The 19,623-nt window shown below is 43.5% G+C and overlaps 1 protein-coding gene across 2 annotated transcripts in view; it reads left to right on the top strand.

Annotated features, from left to right (window-relative positions):
* The window catches only part of LOC110526836 (adhesion G protein-coupled receptor A3), a 286,855-nt gene that overhangs the window by 94,235 nt on the left and 172,997 nt on the right, over positions 1-19,623 (top strand). For both annotated transcript variants that reach the window (XM_036982670.2, XM_036982667.2), the window contains exon 7: positions 2,412-2,625. In XM_036982670.2, coding sequence (XP_036838565.2) covers positions 2,412-2,625 — 214 coding nt within the window. The remainder of the gene's footprint in view (positions 1-2,411; positions 2,626-19,623) is intronic.

Genomic DNA, 19,623 nt, shown 5'->3' with positions numbered 1-19,623 from the left:
AGACTATACGAACTGGCCGTCTAGCATGTTCAGAACAGAGAGTAAAAGGAGCAGCTTTCTGGGCACGATAGCATAGATTCAAGGCATAATATACAGACAAAGGTAAGGTAGGATGTGAGTACATTGGAGGTAAACCTAGGCATTGAGTAATGAAGAGAGAGATATAGTCTCTAGAGATGTTTAAACCAGGTGATGTCATCGCATATGTAGGAGGTGGAACAACATGGTTGGTTGAGGCATATTGAGCAGGGCTAGAGGCTCTACAGTGAAATAAGACAGTAATCACTAACCAGGACAGTAATGGACAAGGCATATTGATATTAGAGAGAGGCATGCGTAGCCAAGTGAACTTATGGGTCCAGTGAGTGGTTGGGCTGGCTGGAGACACCGCGATTCAGACAGTTAGCAGGCTAACAAGCTAACAGTTAGTAGGCCGGAGCTAAACAAGCTAGCAGCTAGTAGACCGGTGCACGCTAGCAGTTAGCAGACCGGGTTAGCAAGCAAGCAGTTAGCAAGGGCTAGCAGTTAGCAGACCGGGCAGGCAAGCTAGCAGTTAGCAGACCAGGGCCCGGCAGTTTAGCAGTTAGCAGACCGGGTTAGCAAGCAAGCAGATAGCAGGGGCTAGAAAGTTAGCCTTTGGGGGGGGACGTCACGATGGGGGTAAGTCTGTTTTTGCCTCTTTGTGCGGTGACGTCGATAAACCAGTCATGGAATTAGTAGGGTTCCAAGTAGCTCTAGGTAGCTAGCAGGCCGATATTGTAGCCCTGGAGTATGCTTCGGTGGTAGCACAGGAGCCCTGGTCGGGCTAGCTTCAAGCTAAATTGGTGCTTGCTCTGGGATGGAAACGCTAGCCAGGAGTAGTCATCCGGGATTGCGGTTAGCTAGTTGTGAAGATCCAGATGAAAATGTTCAGTTTGCGTTAGGAAACCGGGGATAAAAATAACAGGTCCGTTATGCTCTGGTTAGAGTCACGTTGTTCGAACTGACGAGAGCTTTCCGAGCTGAAGGTTAGCTGATGACCGCTGGCAATGGTTTGCAGACTGATATCTGGTAGTTAGCTGGCTAGCTTCAGTTGAGGGATTCCAGATCCGAAGTAAATAGAAATAATTTAGGAAAACAACGCAGATCCACGCCACATTGGGTGAGGCGGGTTGCAGTAGAGTATTTAGATGATGAGGTTTAGTAAAATATTTTAAAGGATATGCAACGAAAAATATGTAAAACGATATATACAAGGGACACGACAGGACAAAGACGTCTGACTGCTACGCCATCTTGGATTACACAAACTCAGTATCGTAATCTTATTTCTTTCCCCTTAAGAGGCATTGGAAGAAGACAGAACGGATCCATAAAACAAACACATTTAGTGTTTCATCATAGTGGTTTCTGACTTGTGGTCAAACTTGCTCAGGTAGAACAAACTTACAAATTTAAATATCACTGAGAAAACAGAAAGGTATCATAATGTATTTTTTCGCCAACATGGATTCAGAAGTAAACATCTAGTTTGTCTAAAGTATCTTATCTGTAACCTTATTACAATGCGTTTCCTTGTAACATAACTGATTACAGTTTTAAAAATGTAATCAGATTGCATGTAACTGATTTACATGTAATCACTTACTCCCCAACCCTGATCTCTGTCAGATTTGTTGCATAGCATTTAGAATGTAGATGTAATGTAGCCGGAGATGTGGGCGTTTGAACTGAATGTATCAGCAGCCGTAAATGGGAGAGGTTTACGATTCATGTACTGAATGGCCTTTCACACTGTACTGCTATCACTCTCCATTGATCTGAATGGAACTGAAGGTAGAGCGTTGCTTAGCTGGCTCCTTGGAGCATGTCCAAGGAAGTGTCTTTATGTGTCCAATCGAACATGTTCCCTGTGTTCAGTGGAATTCTCAAGGTACCACAGCGAGCCAGTACACTGCAATGATCTCAGATCAGTATGTAGAAGTGCGTCCGTGCATGTAGTGCCAGGCAGTGCCAGCATTTTCTAAGCTTTTCCTAAAACTTTTGAACCCTTGACCTGCGTTTTTATTTAGCCAACATCCACAAAAATCATAATTATGGTAGTGACTGATTTGAATGACTGTAAATCCTCTATATTCCCCACAGCTTTTGTTAATTCCTACAAGCACAATGCTTTCTCCTGATTGATAATGTGTGTTTTTGTGTAAGTGTATTTGTGCATATTGTATGTTTATATTTGTGCGTTCACATTTGCAATACCGTTTTACTGACATGATTTCAGTCATGGAGAATCATTCATTTTGATTCCCCTCCTCCCCTCCCATTCCAATACCGCACCAGTCTCTCCTTCTCTCTAGATGAATGAGTTCTACCCTTCCCGTCCTCTACTCCTCTCCCTGACCCTCTCCCTGGTGTATTCCTCTCTTCTCCAGATGAGCCTCTGGAGCTGCCCCTGTTTCAGCTGATCCCGTCCCAGAGACAGGTGGTGTTCCGTGGGGACCGGCTGCCGCTGCAGTGCACTGTGTCCTACCTGGACCCCTCGGTCACGCTGCTCTGGCACCACAATGGCAACGTCGTCCACAGCAACGAGGACAGGGGCGTCTACGTAGAGGATACCCTGGTCCATGACTGCTGCCTGCTCACCGGGTAGGGGGAATCGGGGACGTGAATGGAGAGCTAATCTCTCTCGCTCGCTGTGGCACAGACACACTCATGCGTTACATTTGTGCAATGCAGCACTCACTCACACATTCACATGCATGTATGAGCTCATGCGGTACAGTTTTGCCGTACACAACCACACACTCACAACACTGCATCTCGCTAACCATGCTCACAAGCACTAAGCACATCAGAAACACACTCTTCCCCTTCTCTCCCTTATTGTAGCCGAGATTTACCTTGTGTAATCGTCCTCCCTTGATAGGGATTTGAAAGGACAGGGACAGAATTGGGTTGACCGTGTGCCACTGCCTCTGAAAGCTAATCTGTGCCCCTCTCAGGACGTTTGCCGAGCGCTCCGGGAACGTTGCCGGAGTGCTTGGCGATCACAAGCTAACAGGAACAGTTGCTGAATCTTAATTACAGTGATAATGGGAGCAGCAATGCTGGTTTTCTCACATTTCGGGGGCCTGTTGTCGTGTTTCCTCTTCCTGTCTTTGTTTTCTCACCATGCTGTTGTTACTGTTAGCTTAGCGGCAGACCTGGTTTCAAATACTATTTAATATCATTTAAAATACTTCATCTGTGCTCAATTAAGCTTGCCTGGCTTATTGGACCAATCAAATCTTCCCAAACCTGTAAAACCCGCCCATCTGGTCCTCTAAGCAGGCTAAAGTAAACACTCAAAATATTGGAAAGATTTCAAATAGTATTTGAACCCAGGTCTGCTTGGCTTGGCGGTAAGCAGGCTCATATGGAGGAGCACATTGCCATTGATTAGTTTAACTGCTGCTACGCTCTGAGCCGGGGGCTCTAACATAAATTTTGATGGTGCTGACAGAAATATGTTTCCCTGTGTCAACAGGGCCGGAATGCTTGTTGTCACGTTTTACATAGCACATCTCTTTTCCCAGTTCTGGAAAAGATACCAACCCAGAATATTGTATCTCCCACTGCTCCCGATTTGACCAACATTGCCACTTGTAATTTATGATGTTGAAGTTTACTCTTATGTTCTATTCTCTATAGATTTGTGGCTGAGTTGATTATCTCAAAGTATGAGGATGAGTGAAAAGATATGTTGCATGACCATTTATCTATTGCGCTTGGCTAACAGTATTCAGTGTTACTCTTCGTAATTTGAATTTGTATTGATAGATTGTTCTGTAGCGGTCTGACAAAATGGAATGACTTAGCATTGCCTCTCCAATGAGGTCTGTAGTTCACACCTGGCTGCTCATTACGAACTGGCGAATGGCTGTGGAACACTCATAGCTAATGGCAACTAACAGCTGTAGTGTTAAGTTGTGAATTGTGTCCATCAAGCTGCTCTGGTGAATGTATCACTTGTATATGTGAAGGGATTGGAGAGTGATTATCACATGCCTGTGTTCTCTACAGCATACACAGCAGAGCAGAGTGGCCTTATATAGAGCCCAGTGTCCATTGTTAGGTGGTGTTCTGTTCTAATGGGCCTGTCATGCCAAATAGTGTCCTCTTGACAAAAAGTGTCCCCCCACTTGGTCACAATGGGACTCGATAATCAATGGATTTCACATGACTGGGCGAGGTCGTAGCCAATCAGAATGAGTTTTTCCCCCCAAAAGGGCTTTATTACAGACATAAATACTCCTAAGCACTCTTGAGAGTCTCACCTTTCTATAGAGGGAAAGATGTAGCCCAAACTGTTCTGACGCTACAGGCAGAAGTTGGCAGATCGGCGGTACTAACCTCAGATGAGTCCTGTGACACTTCTGGGGGTTGTAGAGCAAAATGGAGAACACCATCATGTTTGTCATGAGTCTCATATTTCCATATATTGGTCATACTAGTTTGTAGGCCATTTTTGGGATGGCTTATAGTCTGGCAAACACCGCTGTAGCTAGGCCACCTTCCACCACAGATTTCTCTTGCTTAAACAGACTTTAATGGGGGCTTTTTTATTATGCTAATTACAGTTATATGGGGCACGGTCATCGACTCTAGGGATTTTTAAACACGTTTTGTTTGGATAATAAGATGAAAACATGACTTGAACTACTTTTGGGTACCTTGTTAACATTTTAACAACATGAAAAGTCATGTCTTAAACGGTTCATTTTTCGGGAAAATGGCGAAGAAAATGTGTAAACTGGACATGAACTTACCTTTCAGATTGCAGCGTGAGCTGCTATGCAGCTAGTATCACTTCATTCATGTGCAAATCAGTTCAATTCATACACTGGCTCATCTGGCTGGCAGGTGTTGAGCTCACCTCCCCTTGTCATGTCTTACTAAAGTAGGCTTTCATTAGTCCTATTATGCTACTTTGTTCCTATCTCCCTTCCTCCACCGCGTGGCATATAGGCATAGCTCAGTAATTCAGCAGGACACTTGTGGTTGAATATAATGCAGGACACAACAGACAGTTGAATCATTTTGAACCTACCTGTCAATATTTAAGATTGAAATATGAAAATGTTGCTCTTTTTGTGGAACAGTTGTGTAATGAAGTGGTTGATTTCATTTAATATACCCACATGGGTATGAGCTAACGTCAACACATAAAAAAATAAAGAGCAATTTAGTTGAGAAAACAGAAGTATGAATGACAAGTAAAGTACATCATATGAGAGGAGGATCCTCAAAAAGATTTGGCAGAAGTAGTGTATGGCTGTTCTTTTTCATCTCTCAGTTCTGGTGTGTGGGACAGAGAGGAGGTGGATTCTACGGGTGGTTCTGCGCATCACTTAACCTCCACAGGCAGCCAGTGTTGGAAGGAGGACTTCCAGGCACAGCTGCTCTCTTCGCTGTTGGAGTGTTTGCAGTGCTAGTGTATGTAGCTCATCTGTGTATCTCACTGTGCCTAGGATGATCTGGCAAGTGCAGTTTCTTAACAGATTCGATTAAGCAACATGACAATAACAGTAGCTGTAGACAGCTGTAGATAATGTCATGAAAAGTGGGATCTTGGAGAGTGGTTGGTCATGGATCCAGGTCTAGGGAAGGGATACGGTAGGCAGAATGGCAGAGCCCCTAGATCCTGGCGAACAAGAGCAGAGGGAAAAGGAAAGGGGAGCAGACAGATGAGTAGGACACAGAAAGAAAAACACACAGGTTATATATAGATCAGGGGTTCGTTGAGCAGAACACAACGTTTTGGAATGGTTGGATGTCAATATGTTATGTAGAACAAACATGCCTCTCCGACATGCACAGTGCCTTCGGGAAGTATTCCAACCCCTTGACTTTTCCCACATTTTGTTACATTTACAGCCTTGTTCTAAAATTTAATAAATATACTTTTTTCTAAGCAATCTACACACAATACCCTATAATGACAAAGCAACAAACACATTTTTTTACATTTCAAACAGAAATACCTTATTTACATAAGTATTCAGACCCTTTGCTATGAAACTCGAAATAGAGCTCAGGTGCATCCTGTTTCCATTGATCATCCTCGAGATGTTTCTACAACTTGATTCAAGTCCACCAGCGGTAAATTTAATTGATTGGACAAAATTTGGAAAGGCACACATCTGTCTATATAAGGTCCCACAGTTGACAGTGCATGTCAGAGCAAAAACAAAGCCATGAGGTCCAAGACATGAGGTCCATAGAGCTCGCAGACAGGATTGTGTCGAGGCAGGGATCTGGGGAAGTGTACCAAAACATTTCTGTAGCATTGAAGGTCTCCAAGAACACAGTGGCCTCCATCATTCTTGAATGGAAGAAGTTTGGAACCACCAACTTTGGAACCACCTAAAGCTGGCCGTCCAGCCAAGCTGAGCAATCGGGGGAGAAGGGCCTTGGTCAAGGAGGTGACCAAGAACCTGATAGTCGACCAAGAACCTAACAGTCAATCTGACAGAGCTCTAGAGTTCCTCTGTGGAGATGGGAGAACCTTCCAGAAGGACTACCATCTCTGCAGCACTCCACCAATCAGGCCTTTATGGTAGAGTGGTCAGACGGAAGCCACACCTCAGTAAAAGGCACATGACAGCCCGCTTGGAGTTTGCCAAAATAACCTAAAGATTCTCAAACCATGGTCTGATGTAACCAAGATTTGCTTGAATGCCAAGCGTCACATCTGGAGGAAACCTGGCACCATCCCTACGGTGAAGCATGGTGGTGGCAGCATCATGCTGTGGGGATGTTTTTCAGCGGCAGGGACTGGGAGACTTGTCCGGATCGATACACTCACATATGCTGGGCTACAGCAGCTCCATCTTGCCCTCTAATAGGCTAGGTAGAATTGTCACCATATTGCTTATACCTTTCAAACCACATCAGGTCTACACAGTGCATAGGGTGTAAGGGCTAGGGTTTGATTTGGGATTCAGGGATAGGTTCTTTGTCAATTTGTCTTTCTTCGATTCTTCACATCCTTTCTCTTCACGTCCTTTTAAAAAAAGGATTGGAGGAGAATGTCTGTGGATGCGAGGAAGAAAAATCACATAATTACTGACTGCTGTCACACAACTGTCATGCTGCATGAGAAGGAAGTAAAAGTCCTGTGCACGTGCACAGATGCTCACCATTATCTTTATGGGTGCTGACAAGTGCAGCCATTTTCTTTTCCCTCACTTTGCATTATCTCACACTGCTGCTTGTGTTCACATCATATCATATTACGTCGATAAACACATGAATTTACTCACTCATTTATCAGGAGGTGACTGCATATTACTCTTGATATTGCATGTTAAATTAAATTGAATCAGCATCAGCTCATTAGTAAATGTGTGGGAAGCACTGCAGAGCAGAATACAAAGTGCCATTAAGATTAGGATGGCATACTGTACATAGAAATACAATGACATTACATTGATACCACTTAAAATATGAACTATAAAGGCATCACTATAACATATTACTACATACAGTGCCTTCAGAAAGTATTCATACCACTTGACTTATTCCACATTTTGTTGTGTTACTGCCTAAATAAAAAAAGGACTTAATAGATTGTCTCCACCCATCTACACACAATACCCCATAATGACAAAGTGAAAACATGTTTTTACAAATTGATTGAAAATGAAATACACATATCTAATTTACACAAGTATTCACACCCCTGAGTGAATACTTTGTAGAAGAACCTTTGGCAGCGATTATAGCTGTGAATTTATTAGGGTAAGTCTATAAGAGCTTTGCACACCTGAATTGTACAGTATTTGCCCATTATTCATTAGAAACAAGCTCTGTCAAGTTGATTGTTGATCATTGCTGGACAGCCATTTTCAAGTCTTGCCATAGATTTTTAAGTCAAACTTTAACCAGGAACATTCATTGTTGGTTAGCTACTCTCGTTAGGATTTGGGATTGTGTTATAAGTTATTGTTCTGCTGGAAGGTGAATTTGTCTCCCAGTGTCTGTTGGAAAGCAGACTGAACCATGTTTCCCTTTAACACTCTGATTTTGCTTGTGCTTATAGCTGTATTCCGTTTCTTTTTATCCAAAGAAACCTCCCTAGTCCTTGCCGATGACAAGCATACCCATAACATGATGCAGCCACCACCATGCTTGAAAATATATAGAGTGGTAGTTAGTGATGTGTTTTGTTGGATTTGCCCCAAACATAACGCTTTGTATTCAGCACATGAAGTTAATTTCTTTGCCACATTTTTGCAGTATTACTAAAGTGCCTTGTTGCAAGCAGGAGGCATGTTTTGGAATATTTGTATTCTGTACAGGCTTCCTTCTTTTTACCATCCTCAGTTTTCTCATATTTTATAATCACCATTGGCTTCATGGTGAAATCCTTGAGCAGTTTCATTCCTCTCCGGCAACTGAGTTAGGAAGTACGCCTGTGTCTTTGTAGTGACTGAGTGTATTGATACACCACCCGAAGCCTAATTAATAACGTCACTGTGTTCAAGGGATATTCAGCATCTGTTTTTTTATATTTACACATCTACTAATCAGTGCCCTTCTTTCCAAGACATTGAAAACCTTCCTGGTCTTTGTGGTTGAATCTGTGCTTAAAATTCACTACTCGAATGAGGAACCTTACAGATAATTATATATACAGTGCCTTGCGAAAGTATTCGGCCCCCTTGAACTTTGCGACCTTTTGCCACATTTCAGGCTTCAAACATAAAGATATAAAACTGTATTTTTTTGTGAAGAATCAACAACAAGTGGGACACAATCATGAAGTGGAACGACATTTATTGGATATTTCAAACTTTTTTAACAAATCAAAAACTGAAAAATTGGGCGTGCAAAATTATTCAGCCCCCTTAAGTTAATACTTTGTAGCGCCACCTTTTGCTGTGATTACAGCTGTAAGTCGCTTGGGGTATGTCTCTATCAGTTTTGCACATCGAGAGACTGACATTTTTTCCCATTCCTCCTTGCAAAACAGCTCGATCTCAGTGAGGTTGGATGGAGAGCATTTGTGAACAGCAGTTTTCAGTTCTTTCCACAGATTCTCGATTGGATTCAGGTCTGGACTTTGACTTGGCCATTCTAACACCTGGATATGTTTATTTTTGAACCATTCCATTGCAGATTTTGCTTTATGTTTTGGATCATTGTCTTGGTGGAAGACAAATCTCCGTCCCAGTCTCAGGTCTTTTGCAGACTCCATCAGTTTTTCTTCCAGAATGGTCCTGTATTTGGCTCCATCCATCTTCCCATCAATTTTAACCATCTTCCCTGTCCCTGCTGAAGAAAAGCAGGCCCAAACCATAATGCTGCCACCACCATGTTTGACAGTGGGGATGGTGTGTTCAGGGTGTTGCTTTTACGCCAAACATAACGTTTTGCATTGTTGCCAAAAAGTTCAATTTTGGTTTCATCTGACCAGAGCACCTTCTTCCACATGTTTGGTGTGTCTCCCAGGTGGTTTGTGGCAAACTTTAAACGACACTTTTTATGGATATCTTTAAGAAATGGCTTTCTTCTTGCCACTCTTCCATAAAGGCCAGATTTGTGCAATATACGACTGATTGTTGTCCTATGGACAGAGTCTCCCACCTCAGCTGTAGATCTCTGCAGTTCATCCAGAGTGATCATGGGCCTCTTGGCTGCATCTCTGATCAGTCTTCTCCTTGTATGAGCTGAAAGTTTAGAGGGACGGCCAGGTCTTGGTAGATTTGCAGTGGTCTGATACTCCTTCCATTTCAATATTATCGCTTGCACAGTGCTCCTTGGGATGTTTAAAGCTTGGGAAATATTTTTGTATCCAAATCCGGCTTTAAACTTCTTCACAACAGTATCTCGGACCTGCCTGGTGTGTTCCTTGTTCTTCATGATGCTCTCTGCGCTTTTAACGGACCTCTGAGACTATCACAGTGCAGGTGCATTTATACGGAGACTTGATTACACACAGGTGGATTGTATTTATCATCATTAGTCATTTAGGTCAACATTGGATCATTCAGAGATCCTCACTGAACTTCTGGAGAGAGTTTGCTGCACTGAAAGTAAAGGGGATGAATAATTTTGCACGCCCAATTTTTCCGTTTTTGATTTGTTAAAAAAGTTTGAAATATCCAATAAATGTCGTTCCACTTCATGATTGTGTCCCACTTGTTGTTGATTCTTCACAAAAAAATACAGTTTTATATCTTTATGTTTGAAGCCTGAAACGTGGCAAAAGGTCGCAAAGTTCAAGGGGGCCGAATACTTTCGCAAGGCACTGTAGTTGAAGTTGAAAGTTTACATACACCTTAGCCAAATACATTCAAACTCAGTTTTTAACAATTCCTGACATTTAATCCTAATAAAAATTCCCTGTCTTAGGTCAGTTAGGATCAATACTTTTTTTTTAAAGAATGTTAAATGTCAGAATAATAGTAGAAAGAATGATTTATTTCATATTTTATTTATTTCATCACATTCCCAGTGGGTCAGAAGTTTACATACTGTAAGGGGTGCGTAACTGATGGCACGGAAGTCAGACGCAGGAGAGCAGAACAAGGTAATAGCCAGAGTAGTTTAATTGCAAAACCAACGGCATAAAGAAATAACCAACATGGGTACAAAACCTGACGCGCACCATTAAACATGTGCACAAGCACTTACAACAAACAATTCCACACAAAGACATGGGGGGGGGGGGGGACAGAGGGTTAAATACACAACAATAAATGAGGGAAATGAAAACTAGGTGTGTAGGAAAACAAGACAAAACAAATGGAAAATGAAAAGTGGATCGACGATGGCTAGAAGACCGGCGACGCCGACTGCCGAACGTCGCCCGAACAAGGAGAGGAGCCGACTTCGGTGGAAGTCATGACACATACACTCAATTAGTATTTGGTAGCATTACCTTTATAGTGTTTAACTTGGGTCAAACATTTCGGGTGGCCTTCCACATGTTTCCACAATAAATTGGGTGAATTTTGGCCCATTTCTCCAGACAGAGCTGGGGTAACTGAGTCGGGTTTGTAGGCCTCCTTGCTCGCACATGCTTTTTCAGTTCTGGCCACAGATGTTCTATTGTATTGAGGTCAGGGCTTTGTGACGGCCATTCCAATACCTTGACTTTGTTGTCCTTAAGCCATTTTGCCACAACTTTGGAAGTATGCTTGGGGTCATTGTCCATTTGGAAGACCCATTTGCGACCGAGCGTTACCTTCCTGACTGATGTCTTCAGATGTTGCTTCAATATATCCACAAAATGTTCCATCCTCATGATGCCATCTATTCTGTGAAGTGCACCAGTCCCTCCTGCAGCAAAGCACCCCCACAACATGATGCTGCCATCAATGCTTCATGATTGGGATGGTGTTCTTCGGCTTGCAAGCCTCCCCTTTTTCCTCCAAACATAACGATGGCCATTATGGTCAAACAGTACAATGTTGTTTCATCTGACCAGAGGACATTTCTCCAAAAAGTATGATCTTTATCCCCATGTGCAGTTGCAAACCGTAGTCTGGCTATTTTATGGCGGTCTCGCTTCTTCCTTGCTGAGCAGCCTTTCAGGTTATGTCTATATAGAACTTGTTTTACTGTGGATATAGATACTTTTGTACCTGTTTCCTCCAGCATCTTCACAAGGTCATTTGCTGTTGTTCTGGAACTTGGTCCTTCAGGTGTTTGGAAATTGCTCCCAAGGATGAACCAGACTTGTGGAGTTCTACAAAGAATAATTCTGAAGTCTTGGCTGATTCCTTTTGATTTTCCCATGATGTCAATCAAAGAGGCACTGAGTTTGAAGGTAGGCCTTGAAATACATCCACAGGTCACGTCCAATTGACTGAAATGATGTGAATTAGCCTATCATAAGCTTCTAAAGCCTTGACATAATTTTCTGGAATTTTCCAAGCTGTTTAAAGGCACAGTCAAGTTAGTGTATGTAAACTTCTGACCGACTGGAACTGTGATACAGTGAATTATAAGTGAAATAATCTGTCTGTAAACAATTGTTAGAATTAAAATGACTTGTCATGCACACAGTAGATGGCAAAACTATAGTTTAACAAGAAATGTGTGGAGTGGTTGAAAACTAGTTTTAATGACTCCAAACATAAGTGTATGTAAACATAAACTGTATGTGGGGTCCAGAGATGGGGTAGTCATTAAAAAATCATGTTACCCACTATTTGTTAACACAGAATGAGTCTGTGCAACTTATTGTGTGATTTATTAAGAACATTTATACTCCTGAAATGATTTAGGCTTGCCCTAACAAAGAGGTTTGACACAGAATCTCAATTTAGTAAATTTTACATTCTGTCACGCTCATGATTAAAGACAGACCAAGGCGCAGCGTGTGTAGAGTTGCACATCTTTAAGTCTGTGAAACTTCAAAACAATAAACCAACAACGAAACATGAAAGTAGTGGTGCACATGCACAAACACAAAACAATATCCCACAAACACAGGGGGGAAAAATGGCTACCTAAATATGATCCCCAATTAAAGGCAACGATTACCAGCTGCCTCTAATTGAGAACCATACAAAACACCAACATAGAAATATTGAGCTAGAACACCCCCTAGTCACACCCTGACCTACTACACCATAGAGAACGAAGGGCTCTCTATGGTCAGGGCGTGGCATATTCAGGCTGGAAGATAAATATATATATTTTTTTAAGTCAAGGGGCATGAATCCTTTCTGAAGGCACTGTATAAAAGGGCTTAAACTAAATCACCACTATGCGGCAGTAGTAACACATTGATGACTAGGCCATTACGAATGACAATGGACAGAATATGACAAATTCCTATAAGGACATCAGAAAAGATGGGACCTAATAAAATTTCCAAAGCAACATGCGTCATCTTAGGCTTGACCAACTAATAATTACTAACCCTCTTAACAGTCCTGAAAAGGCACACTAACTTGCTATAATACCCCAAATATTATGCGTATGAATACACAAATATAATACCCAGAGTTTAAGAGCCTCATTGAACACCACATCCGTGCCCGGCCCAGGGAAACAGTACAAAAGAGGCCCTAACGGATTCCGGAGTCCCGAAGGAAGGCTGTGAAACCAGAAGTGGATGCTATGCTGAGGATGGGGGTCATTGAAGAGTCCCACAGTGCATGGTGCAGCCCCACCGTGTTCGTGCCCAAACCGGACGGTAGCCTCCGCTTCTGTAATGATTTCCAGGGTGTGAACAACATACGCTTATTTGACGTCGACCCCATCCCGAGGGTGGCCGAGCTCATCGACCCATTGGGAAAGGCCCAGTACATCAGCACCATTGACCTGACCAATGGATATTGGCAGGTACCGTTGGCAGCCTCTTCCCGGGAGAAGACGGTGTTCTCGACACCAGACGGTTTGTACCAGTTCCAGGTGCTCCCGTTTGGTCTCCACGGAGCCCCGCCCACATTCCAGCGACTGATGAACAGAGTGCTTCGACCTCACCAGCAGTACGCAGCGGCCTATCTGGATGATATCATCATCCACAGCCAAGGTTGGAAAAAGCACTCAGACAAGCCAGGTTGACCGCGAACCCCAAGAAATGCAAACTAGGGTTCAAGGAGGTGGAGTACCTGGGGTATTTGATAGGACGGGGGAACGTCAAGCCCCAGGAGAGGAAGGTTCATGCAGTACGTGACTGGCCCATTCCACGCACCAAGACACGGGTCAAGTCCTTCCTGGGACTGGCAGGATACTGTAGCCGGTTTATCCCCAACTTTGCAGCTATAGCTTCCCCCCTCACATATCTAACCAGGGCCCGCCTCCCGAAAACAGTGAAATAGACGGACGAGACAGAAGCGGCAGCAGGTCAGCCACCAGGGGGAGACTCATCGAGGCCTGGTGACAGACGGAGTATAAATCACGAGGCGATGGCTCCATCTGCTGGACGTGCCAGGTCTTGACGGGCTCTCCGGCCAGGACTAATTGGGGCTGATTGGGAGCTGGTTAGTAATCAAGGGCTGATTGCTCACCAGCTGTGCAAGGCCCATACAGCTGCCAGAAGGGCAGCACACACGGGGGATCAGGAGGAAGAAAGGACTCCCATATAGTTGGGGATGGTTGCAGAGGTATGAGGAGGGAGTTCAGTTTTTGTGCCCGACAGGATACAGCAAGACCCGGAGCCCAGAAGATGGTATCCTGGAGAGGTACTCATGGGGGAGACCTGTCCTTTTCTTTTTTGATTTTTTATTTAAATAAACATCCTTGAAACTGAGCTAATAATACTCTTGACGTCTTGACCAAACGCCCTGGTCTGCCACAACAGACATACATTGGTATTCGATAGGTACTGATATTGCTACAATAACTTCACTGCAACTGGGTTTCCTATAATCTACTAATACAGGTTATGCATTTCCCTGGTACAGGCCAGAGCATGTCCTATACTTCTAGATATCGTCTGAAACCAGCCTCTCTTATGGTGGACCCAGGTACAATCTGTTCACTCACGATGACCAGCAGATTAATTCATGGAGTTCACTTTTTAGCTCAGGGCTGCTTCAAGATGTCTATTATCATCCCTGTGCCTGGGAAAGTAACTGAACTAAATCACTACTGACCCGAGTGCTTCGACAGGCTAGTCAAAGACTTCATCACCTCCTCCCTCCCAGACACACTCGATCCTCTCCAATTCAGTTCTTGCACCTACATGTCACTTTGTCCGTTATCCTGTGAGTATTGTTTTGTTATGGTGTTTGACTGTTTGTTTTATGGTGGGAAAATGGGGTACCAAGCCAAGTCGCCCATGGGCATACACTACCCGTAGGAATACTTTGTCTAAATACCCTAGTTAGAACTGGGCGGACCACCCTCTGCATTTTATTGGTTAGGTAGTTATCTGGATTGAAGCAGGCTAGTCTAGCTTACAGGTGTTTTTGGATATTTGTTTCTTTCCTTGGGTCCAGCTCAGCCCCTTTTCCCGCCCCCCTTTATCGTGTGTTTAAAAATAAACCAATAGTGTTTGAGGGTAGATTTAAGTTGTCTGTGGTTATTAGTTCTCACTGTTCCCTTTTCACTGTTATAATTTGCATGTTATGAGTTATGTTACGGGTCTTGTTTCCATCCCCCTTAGACTGCAGGGCCATAGGGATTCATAACATAAGTGGGGGCTCATCCGGGATCTGTCATTGCTGAAACCCATGCCGCTCGTGCAGATTGTTGTCGTGGTCTAGTTCAGTGTTGAGCGTCACAGCTGGGCATAGCTGATGTACGGGGCTGTAGTGGAGCAGGTTGAGAGCAGGTTGAGAGCTTCAAATTCCTTGGTGTCCACATCGACAACAAACTAGATAGGTCCAAACACACCAAGACAGTCGTGAAGAGTGCACGACAAAGCCTAATCCCCCTCAGGAATCTAAAAGTATTTGGCATAGGGTCCTGAGATCCTCAAAAGGTTCTACAGCTGCAACATCGAGAGCATCCTGACCGGTTGCATCACTGCCTGGTACGGCAATTGCTCGGGCCTCTGACCGCAAGGCACTTCAGATGGTAGTGCGTACGGCCCAGTACATCACTGGGGCAAAGCTGCCTGCCATCCAGGACCTCTACACCAGGCGGTGTCAGAGGAAGGCCCTGAAAATGGTCAAAGATTCCAGCCACCCCAGTCATAGACTGTTCTCTCTACTACCGCATGGCAAGCGGTACCGGAGTGCCAAGCCTAGGACAAAAAAGGATTCTCAACAGTTTTTACCCCCAAGCCATAAGACTCCTGAACAGGTAACCAAATGGTTACCCGGACTATTTCCATTGTGTGCCTCCACCAACCCCTCTTTTACGCTGCTGCTACTCTCTGTTTATCTTTATCATCATGGTTTGGGCCTGCTTTTCTTCAGCAGGGTCAGGGAAGATGGTTAAAATTGATGGGAAGATGGATGGAGCCAAATACAGGACCATTCTGGAAGAAAACCTGATGGAGTCTGCAAAAGACCTCAGACTGGGTTGGAAGACAAATCTCCGTCAAGACAATGATCCAAAACATAAAGCAAAATCTACAATGGAATGGTTCAAAAATAAACATATCCAGGTGTGAGAATGGCCAAGTCAAAGTCCAGACCTGAATCCAATCGAGAATCTGTGGAAAGAACTGAAAACTGCTGTTCACAAATGCTCTCCATCCAACCTCATTGAGCTCGAGCTGTTTTGCAAGGAGGAATGGGAAAAAATTTCAGTCTCTCGATGTGCAAAACTGATAGAGACATACCCCAAGCGACTTACAGCTGTAATCGCAGCAAAAGGTGGCGCTACAAAGTATTACCTTAAGGGGGCTGAATAATTTTGCACGCCCAATTTTTCAGTTTTTGATTTGTTTAAAAAGTTTGAAATATCCAATAAATGTCGTTCCACTTCATGATTGTGTCCCACTTGTTGTTGATTCTTCACAAAAAAATACAGTTTTATATCTTTATGTTTGAAACCTGAAATGTGGCACAAGGTCGCAAAGTTCAAGGGGGCCGAATACTTTCGCAAGGCACTGTACATGTACATACTACCTCAATCAGCCTGACTAACAGGTGTCTGTATATAGCCTTGCTACTCTTTTTTTCAAATATATTTTTACTGTTGTTTTATTTCTTTACTTACCTACACAAACACATTTTTTTCTCACTATTGGCTCGAGCCTGTAAGTAAGCATTTCACTGTAAGGTCTACTACACCTGTTGTATTCAGCGCATGTGACAAATAAACTTTGATTTGATTAGTTTGCTATTTGTTGGCTCTGTTTTGGTAGTAGTTCAAAATGTCTACTTTTGATTTGAAATCCTTTTTGGATAACCCTACGTGGGAGGTTTTTGACAAATGTCGTAGAGTTGATTTACTGACCTTTGCTGACCATTATTCAGTAGCTATTCCGCAGAGTGTAGTTAAGGCGGAGGTTAAACAGCTGGTGTTAAATGTATTGTTGGAAGAGCAGGGCTTGTATTACCGCTGCCTGAGCCTACTACCCCTGTAGGGGATGTTGCTGCTCCTGTAAACCCGTTGGTGTCTGAGAACGAGGGCGAGGCTAAAGCTCCAGCCACATTGCCCCGTTTTGATCCACTCTCCCCACAGTCAACCGGTGATGCCAGGAGGGATGTCCGTTCAATACAGTTCCAACTGGAGGCGGAAGAGAGCCCAAATTAGACGAGAGACTCTGCAGTTGGAGGTGTGTAAAATTGAGGCAGAAAAAGAACGAGACCAGCGACATTTGGAGATGTGTAAAATGGAGGCAGAAAGAGACCAGCGGCAGTTGGAGATGTGTAAAATGGAGGCAGAAAGAGACCAGCGGCAGTTGGAGATGTGTAAAATGGAGGCAGAAAGAGAACAGAAGCAGATGGAGTTCAACATGCGCCAGATGGAACTGGAGGCAGAGACAGTGAGGCTAGCCTCTGTTCCTACTGTGCCTGTTAGTGAGGCGTCCTCACCAGCTGTAGCTTCCAACACTTTTGACATTAGTAGGCAGATTGCCTTGGTACCTTTGTTCAGAGAGTCAGAGGTTGACTCCTATTTTTGTGTTTTTGAACGTATAGCGGTAGTATTGAAATGGCCTGGTGCCTATTACTTCAGTGTAAATTAACTGGTAAAGCCCAAGAGGTTTTGTCAGCGCTACCTCCTGAAGACAGTTTGAATTATGAAGTGGTCAAAGCTACTGTTCTTCCGCCTATGAGCTTGTGCCTATGAGCTTGTTTTTAGCCCTAGTCGGCCAGCAGTAGTATATCAAGCACGCCAGAAAAATGAGCGTCCCTGTTTCTATTGTCAGAAGGTGGGACATATGATTAATGCTTCCTGCTAAAACGCAAACAAGAGATGCCTCTTTGTGCCAAGCCGCCAACAGGTGTTGGTATAATTCGTACGGTTGTGAGGTCTGAAACGAAACAGGTGCCTCAGGGTAACTGTAGTTTGAAAGACCCAGTCCCCTACCACAGTTATGAACCGTTCATTTCAGGGGTTCGTTACCCTAACGAATGACGAAGCGTCTCAGCGTCTGGTTAAAATCCTTAGAGATATTGGTGCGGCGCAGTCGTTTATATTGTCTGATGTGTTTCACTTATCCGACAATACATACTGTGGTTCCAGTGTGTTAGTTCAGGGTATTGTAATGGGTTTTGTCCCAGTGCCGTTGCACTTTGTGAAAGTACACTCTGAGTTAATCAGTGGAATATTCAGAGTGGGGGTACGTCCTATGTTGCCAGTAAAAGGTGTTACCTTTATAATGGGTAATGATATTGCCGGAGGAAAGCTAGTACCCTTATTGGATAAAAGTGACCACTCTCTCTCCAAAGAGCTGGCACAGAGTTATCCACATGTGTTCCCCGCTTGTGCTGTCACTCGTGCTCAGGCACGACAAGAGGGTGACGACAAGTATGGTAACTACCGCAAGGCACTGCAGAGGGTGGTACTTAAGCCAAATTCACCATTTGTATTTATTAAGGATCCCCATTAGTTTTTGCCACTCTTCCTGGGGTCCAGCAACATTAAGGCAGTTATATACAATTTAAAATATTACACGACATTACATTTCATAACACTTTTCACAACACATTGTGTTCCCCCAGGCCACTACTCTACTATCACATATCTACAATATATAATCCATGTGTACATGTGTGTCTTATCATGTGTATGTGTCGCTGTGCCTGTGTCCCTTCACAGTCCCCGCTGTTCCATAAGGTGTATTTTTATCTGTTTTTTAGATCTGATTCTTCTGCTTCCATCAGTTATCTGATTTGGAATAGCGTTCCATGTAGCCATGCCTTTACGTAGTAATGTGCGCCTCCCATAGTCTGTTCTTGACTTTGGAGGTATGTCTTGTATGCATGGGTGTCCAAGCTGTGGGCTAGTAGTTTAAACAGACACCTCCATGCATTCAGCATGTCAACACTTCTTCCAAAAATAAGTAGTGATGAAGTCAATACCTCTCCTCTACTTTGAGCCTTGAGAGATTTACATGCATATTATTAATGTTAGCTCTCCATGTAGTACATTTAAGGGCTTGCCGTGCTGCCCTGTTCTGAGCCAATTGTAATTTTCCGAAGTCTCTCTTTGTGGCACCTGACCACACGACTGAACAGTAGTTCAGGTGCGACAAATCTAGAGCTTGTAGGACCTGCCTTGTTGATAGTGTTGTTAAAAAGGCAGAACAGCGCTTTATTATGGACAGACTTCTCCCCGTCTTAGCTATTGTTGTATCAACATGTTTTGACCATGACAGTTTACAATCCAGGGTTACTCCAAGCAGTTTAGTCTCCTCAACTTGCTCAATTTCCACATTATTTATTACAAGATTTAGTTGAGGTTTAGGGTTTAGTGAATGGTTTGTCCCAAAAACAATGATCCTCATACATAGACACACTATCTTTACTCAAGGCCAGTGGCATGCCATTAATAAAGATTGAAAAAGTAAGGGGCCTGGACAGCTGCCCTGGGGAATTCCTGATTCTACCTGGATTATGTTGGAGAGGCTTCCATTAAAGAACACCCTCTGTGTTCTGTTAGACAGGTAACTCTTTTATCCACAATATAGCAGGGGGTGTAAAGCCATAACACATACATTTTTCCATCAGCAGACTATGATCGATAATGTCAAAAGCCGCCCTGAAGTCTAACAAAACAGCTCCCACAATCTTTTTA

This window comes from Oncorhynchus mykiss, chromosome 1 (assembly GCF_057628025.1).
Source record: "Oncorhynchus mykiss isolate SJ-2025 chromosome 1, ASM5762802v1, whole genome shotgun sequence".
NCBI lineage: Eukaryota > Metazoa > Chordata > Actinopteri > Salmoniformes > Salmonidae > Oncorhynchus > Oncorhynchus mykiss.
This window is presented reverse-complemented; position numbering and strand designations above follow the sequence as displayed.